The sequence below is a fragment of the Penaeus japonicus genome, unplaced genomic scaffold, assembly GCF_977035675.1.
Source record: "Penaeus japonicus unplaced genomic scaffold, GWHDUDI00000001_assembly GWHDUDI00000013, whole genome shotgun sequence".
NCBI classification, from domain to species: Eukaryota; Metazoa; Arthropoda; class Malacostraca; order Decapoda; family Penaeidae; genus Penaeus; species Penaeus japonicus.
Window position 1 is genome coordinate 2,219,120 of NW_028234415.1, and position 7,500 is coordinate 2,226,619.

Genomic DNA, 7,500 nt, shown 5'->3' on the forward strand with positions numbered 1-7,500 from the left:
TAGTTATTTTTAATATCTATAGTATATATGGTTATCTATACTCACACACACATGCCACCCACACTGACTCACTCACGTACACACCCACCCCCACCCACGCCCACACAACCCACACACAACACCACTTAACACATAAATGAAATGTATGTATTATTTATATACGTTTTGGTATATAGTTTTTTGGTAGATTCTTGTCGTTATAACTTCATAAGTCTTGTATGACATAGTCTATTTCTCTAATATATACTCAATATATATATAAAAAGACTATATATATAAAAATATATATATATATAGTATCTCTCATATACATACCCTATACTTATATATATAAATATATATAAAATATTATATATATTTAGTTTAGTTTTATATATATAACTATATATTATATTAATAAAGATATATGTATGTTCTCTCAATTATCCATATATATACATTTTTACATATATATATATTTTTGTTTATATATATATTCATATAATATTATATATATATGTTTATATATATATTAATATGTAAACACCATACTTATGTATATCCCATATATCTATATATATCTCATATATATATTCACTATATATCAATATAAAATATATATACACGTATATTTTACATATATATATACCAAAGTTAGATAATATCAATATATTTATACTATATATATATATGTATATAAAACTATGTATATGCATATATGAAAAAATATATAAAAAAAACCACAAAATATATATATATATAATCTCATATATAAATTATGTATGTATATTAAAAACATATTATGTATAATTATTTATTATACCTATACAGTTATTTATATTATATATATATATATATATAAATACCTATATATATATATAAATCAATGGTATATATATGTATAATTATATAATATTTCTACATATGTATATATATATATATATCCCTCACATAAGTATATATATATATATATCATATATATATATATATATATAAATCTAATTATATATATAAAATTAATTATATAACATATAATATAATATTTTTATTATATATATCATACTCTAGCATCTATATATATATACATATGTCCATATATATATCTAATATATATATATATTTATATATAATATATATTATATATATAACAATATATACATATATATATGTATATGTATATTGTAATATATTTATATGTATTATTCACTATGTATATGTATATGTGTCAGTATATATATTAATATTATATATTATCAAATATATATATATATCTATACATCTATATATATAATATATATATATATCACCTCACACAAGTGAGTGTGTGTGTAAGTGACTGTGTGTATGTAATATATGTGAATGCGTGTGTGCGTTTTATTTCTTTTGTGTGTGTGAATGTGCTTGTGTCAGTGTGAGTGTGTGTGTGTGTGTATCTGTGTGTGTGTGTGTCTGTGTGTGTATCTGTGTGTGTGAGTGTTTGATTGTGTGTATGTTTGTGTGTGTGTGTGTGTGTGTGTGTGCATTTATCATAACAATACATCACATTTTTTACGGAAACCTTATGAGCAAAGTCGCCAGCATTTGGAATTTTCTAGAGAAATGTTTTACGGAATGAAATCAAAACTCATGAACATATGTGAAATAAACATCAGCAGGTAGGAGGGGGGGGGGCCTATTAGCCAATATAAAAATGTCTTCCTTCAATGAAGTTCAATGTGTGACTGAAACCACACATTAATTAACACATGCTTTGATTCCGGAACAAAACATAGATAGTTATATGTTGTCCTAAATCGCACATAGAGAGCGCTATTTGTTTGACCTCAATCACCTACATGCTTCACCCGAGGACAACATGCTCTCTGCAGAACCCGCACGTAAGAGCAGCACAAACACTTGATAAATAAAACACACAGTTACTAATTTGTGCTGACTCGGAGATACGCTTTGGTATAGACAGAAGCTAGCCCCGTTGCTAACTTTGGCTCTAATTTTGTTCTCTTTCAAAAGGCCTAAAGAATATGTCTTCCTATACGCCTTTCCGTCGTTTTTCCCCTCCTCACCCCCCCCCCCCCCCCCACCTATCCCCCCCCCCCCCTCGAAATTCCTGTATTTGCTTTTTTTTAAATTTTGACTTCCTTTCTTCTCTTATTTTTTAGTTTTTGCCCTTTGTTTATTGCAGGACTTCACAGCAACACGCCTTCGGGTTGCACGTTTTTCTCCGCTTTAAAAACAGCTGCCGGATCTGTCAACACAGAAATAAATAGAATTTAGAATATAATTCATGATTTAATCAAGTAAAGATATCTGGGAGGATTGAAATGCAGATTAAAATGAAACACAGAGAACGAAATATGCAATATTAGCCTATTCATGAGAAATATATAAACGGAACATGCATAGCTGAATAAATTAAGGCGTCTCTCTCTCTCTCTCTCTCTCTCTCTCTCTCTCTCTCTCTCTCTCTCTCTCTCTCTCTCTATCTATCTATCTATAATTCTCAATCTTTCTCCACTCTCTTCTCTCATCCTCTCTTTCTCTCTCTCATCGCCCCTCTCTCTTCTCTCTCTCTCTCTCTCTCTCTCTATCTATCTAATCATTTCTCTCTCTCTCTCTTTCTCTCTCTCTTCTTCTTCTCTCTCTCCTTCTCTCTCTCCTCCTCCTCTCTTTTCCTCCTCTCTCATCGTTCCTCCTCTCCTCTCTCATCCTCCTCCTCTCCTCTCTTATCTCTCTCTCTCTCTTCTCTTCACCTCTCTCTCTCTCTCTCTCTTCATCATCTCCTCTCTCTCTCTCCTCTTCCTCCCCTCTCCCGTCCATCTCTCCTCACCCCGTCTCCTCTCCTCCTTCTTCTTCCCCCCCCCCTCTCTCTCCTCCTCCTCTCCTCCTCTTCCTCTCTCTTTGAAAAATAACATATAAAACATGCGTACATTTGAATATGCATCTGCTTCAATGTAAGCATAAGAGCAACGTAAATAGACATAATATCACATAATTTCATCAAGCAAAATAAAAAATTTCCAACAAGGTAAACATAATAAATTCATATAGTTATTGTACCACGAAACGTGCATTGATAACTATCCAGTTCATTTGCATAGACACGTATATTCTGAAAATATTCATTTTAATGAATGTGAAAAAAGGGAATCAGATATGTTTTTTCTTGTCCTTCAAGATGAACATCGTCTCTTCAACTTATCCATTATATCTCTTAACTATATCATTTGTAACTAATGATACTCGAATTATCATTTCGTAATAACATTTCATAAATCCATATCCCAGATTTTAAGGTTATATTCATGTCATCAATTTTCATGTATGACTTAAATATAAACATTTTACAACAATATCATTGATCTTCAATAGCTGATAAATATCTTGAATTGAAGTACATGCATAACACGCACCTACACAAGATAACAGAACCAGCACGTTATGTTCATATTGCAAAGATTGGGGCAGCAATCTCTTGGAATTCCATGTTATGGAATCGAGATCTTTATTCCATTGCATCGCGTTGCATGACTCGCATGTTGGTGTGTGTGTGCATGGTATAATAATCCTTAGAAGAATCCTTATTCACCAGACCCTGCATGTCTTTGTTTTAAAGAAGAAGAAGAAGAAAAAAAAATATATATATATAATGAAAAGACCATGCCATGAGCAATATAAGCGTGATAACACTCGATCGCGGGAAATGCACAGGCCAGATATTACGCGATGAGATCAGTTGCAATTGCTAGGGCCTCTATCGGAATGATAATTGAAACACTGCTGTATTGGCTACCAGATATAGAACAAATGACACAGATATGCTAATCGATCCAGGCGAGATATGAAAGTCTTCAAAATAGATGATAATTAATACTTAATCGAGAGACGAGCCCGCTCCTCTGATGTCTATGAAATTGCAATCACACGGGGATCGGAAAGATATTGATTTGCAATTGATGATCCCTTTATCTCTGAAGCCATGCAGTGTTCATCAAAAGACGACGGAGAGAGAGAGAGAGAGAGAGAGAGAGAGAGAGAGAGAGAGAGAGAGAGAGAGAGAGAGAGAGAGAGAGAGAGAGAGAGAGGGGGGGTGGGAGAGGGAGATGGAGAGGAGAGAGAGAGATGAGAGAGAAGGAGGGACGGGCGTGGAGGGGAGAGGGAGAGAGAGAGGAGAGAGAGAGAGAGAGAGAGTAGGAGAGAGGGAGAGAGAGAGAGTAGGAGAGAGGGAGAGAGGGAGAGAGAGAGAGTAGGAGAGAGGGAGAGAGAAAGTAGGAGAGAGGGAGAGAGAGAAAGAGAGACAGAGACAAGAGACAAAGGGAGAGAGAAAGGGAGAGACAGAGAAAGAGAGAGAGAGAGAGAGAGCTAGGTGAGAAAGAGAAAGAGAGAGAGAGAGAGAGAGAGAGAGAGAGAGGAGGGAGGAGGAGGGGGGGAGAGGGGAGGAGAGAGAGAGAGAGAGAGAGTGGAGGGAGAGGTAGCTAGGAGAGAGGGAGAGGGAGAGAGAGAAAGAGAGAGAGAGAGAGGAACGGGAGGAAGGGAGAAAGGGAAAAGAGAATGATCGGAAGGGGGGGGGGGGGGGAGAGCAGAGACGTAGATAGCATAGATAGATGATAGAGAGATAGCGATTTACGCAGAGAGGAGCCCCTCCTCCGCTCTCTCGAGGTAGAGAGAGAGCGAGATGAAAGAGGAGGGGAGAAAGAGAACAGAAAGAGCGAGAGAGAGGGACGAAAGAAGGAAGAAAGGGAGAAGAGGATAGGAGGTAAAGAAAGAGAGAGAGAGAGAGAGAGAGAGAGGAGAGAGAGAGCTTGAGAGAGGAGGAGAGAGGGGAGACGGTGAGAGAGAGAGAGAAGAACGAGAGAGAGAGAGAGAGTGTGAGAAGAAGAGAGAGAGAGAGACTCTCGCGCGCCGCGCCTTATGCTTCGCGCGCTCTCGCTGCGCGCTTTCCTCCTCTCGCGCGCGCGCTACTCTACTCCACCCACCAAGTCCCCGAGGGATCGCTGTTCTTCTGCTGCGCCCTCCTGGAACCGTCTCCCCTCCACTGCTCCTGCTTCTGCTGATGGTGGTGCGCGCCGCCCTCCTGCTGGGGCTTCTTCAGGATAGACTTGAGGGGCTCGGTCTGGGACGTCTTCAGGGCGGGCGGGGATATCCTCTGGGCGTGCCGGGAGCCGGTGGAGCCCGTGCGGGAGAGGGCGGGGAGGAGAGGAGGACAGGGGGCTGCGGCGGCGGAGGCGGAGGCGGCGGCGGAGGAGGAGGAGGAAGAGGAGGTTCGGCAGGCGGGCGTCGGGGAGGAGCGCGAGGCCGAGGTGGGCGAGGAGCGGGATGACGTCATCGCGGGCGGGAGGGCGGCGGCGTGGATGGTCCCGGGGGGAGACTTGGGGGCAGGAGCCGGGGCGGGCACAGGGTGGGAGGGACAGGAGGCAGGGTGCGAAGAACAGGGCGGCGGGGGGTGGGGGGGGACGGCCAGGGGGTGAGACGAGCAGGGGTGGGAGGGGCCCGAAGGAGGGTGGGCGGGGCCGGGGGCGGTATGGGAAGCACACGAGACGGGCAGGGGCACAGCGAAACAGGGTGGTGATATTATGTAGTCCTGGTGGCGAGGTTGGTTGTGTTGGTTCCCAAGAGTGGGGGGGGGGGGGGGGGCGGGGTTGTAGGTGGGGGATGAGGGGGGGGGGATTGGGGTGTGCGGGGGGGGTGGAGGGGGGGGTGGCGCGGGGGGGGGGTGGAGGCGGGGGCGCGGGGGCATGGTGGGAGCCCGGTGGCGGGGGGTGGTGGGGAGGGGGGTAGGCCTCCGAACAGCAATCCAGCCTGGGGAGAAAACAAGGCCTTATTCACTCTGATAACAAAATTATACAAGTATGATAATACGATCAAAAGTTTGCACGAGTCATTTGTGAAGTGGTAAAGTGGCAGTGGAATTCGCCCCTCTTGCCTTCTGTCCACCTTCTCTAATAACAATATTTACGCAATTCCGGTGGAGCAAGAATAAGATGGATATATGTATTTCTTAGTCCCTTAGTCCTGAAACCATCCGCCACCCCTTGCTCTCTGCCATTAATAAATCTAAAACTTTACTTCCTGTAAAACTCGAGTTAATCAAAGTTCAAGGAACATCATACTCTGGAAACAACAGGGCTTCTCCCCTTCCCTATTTCCCTTTCCCCTTTCCTTTGGTCCTTCCGTGATTTTTTTTTTTTTTTCGAGAAAGTATGAACTCAATCTCCTGGAGACTATAAAGGGGTAATCATAATATCTTTCCTCCATAGGCCTGACCTTTATGCTAATAAAACTCCGCAAAGTTAGGGAAGAAGCCAGGCTAGAATTTTAAGCCAGTGTTAGGTAAAAAAAAAAGCAAAAAAAAAAGCAAAAAAAAAAAACAAAAAAAAAACAAAAAAAAGCAAAAAAAAAGTAGTCAGACCCCACTCTATAGCGTCCCATCCCAAAAGTTATGTAGATCCTGTGTTACAACGATCCTATTTACAGCATCTTTCCTGTCTCCCGAGATGAGCACAAAGGATGCTGCCAAGAAATATAAGCACAAGGATAGCACCCAAGCGACTCCGGTTGATAAGGCGACATAGTTGAACCAAGTCTATTAGGCCCGAGGGAAATGTGCAAACGAGGGCAAGGTGCAAGCAAAGGCCGGTTCTATCTCTTTTTTTAACAGCCCCTTTAATTATTTATATTAGGGCTACCTTTCATGTGGGATTGATATGGAAGGATGTAGGTTTATTTGTCTCATTTAAAGACTTTAGTAATGATGAAATGAAATGGAATGATGTGAACATAATGACGGAATGGAATAGGACATATTCATTTTTTAAAGAGGAAAAGAAAATGCTCATTACAAGTGCAACTAACGAATCACATAAACACATACACACACATACACACACACACACACATACACACACACACACACACACACACACACACACACACACACTTATATATATATATATATATATATATATATATATATATATATATATATATAAGTATATATATATATATATCTATATATAGACACACACACACATACACACACACACCATCACAAACCACGCATACACGACGAACATCACCACACGTCACCAACGCCATCAAACACCACGCACACATTATGAACACCACCACACTACCACGCACACACAAACACACACCATGAACACCACCAAACACCACCACACTACCATAATACCACACTACCACGCACACCACCACACAACCACACACCCCAACCACCGAAAACAAAACCACACAGAACCACACACCACCACCACCACCACATACCTAGGAGCTGAGCCGGAGCGCTGCTGTGCCTGGTACGATTGCTTCATGTGAAAGAGTTGTTCTTGAAGACAGCGATATTCTTGTAAGAACTTCTCGAGCTGCGCAGCATGGTACTCGAAGCGGTATGGGTCGGTGCCTTCCATCTGCCCACAGCCTGCGCCACACTGACTCCTGAAGGTCGAGACACAAGACACCGGTTTTCATTTTCTTTATTTTTATTTATTCATTTATTTTTATCTT

At 41.1% G+C, this 7,500-nt stretch overlaps 1 protein-coding gene across 1 annotated transcript in view; it reads right to left on the reverse strand.

Annotated features, from left to right (window-relative positions):
* Positions 1-2,132: 2,132 nt before the first annotated feature.
* The window catches only part of LOC122246356 (uncharacterized), a 101,731-nt gene continuing 96,363 nt past the window's right edge, over positions 2,133-7,500 (reverse strand). The window contains exons 6-9 of the mRNA XM_086543585.1: positions 7,261-7,431; positions 5,681-5,775; positions 4,953-5,557; positions 2,133-2,224 (exon numbers count right to left, since the gene is read on the reverse strand). Of these exons, the coding sequence (XP_086399711.1) occupies positions 2,153-2,224; positions 4,953-5,557; positions 5,681-5,775; positions 7,261-7,431 (943 nt within the window). The 3' untranslated portion in view covers positions 2,133-2,152. The remainder of the gene's footprint in view (positions 2,225-4,952; positions 5,558-5,680; positions 5,776-7,260; positions 7,432-7,500) is intronic.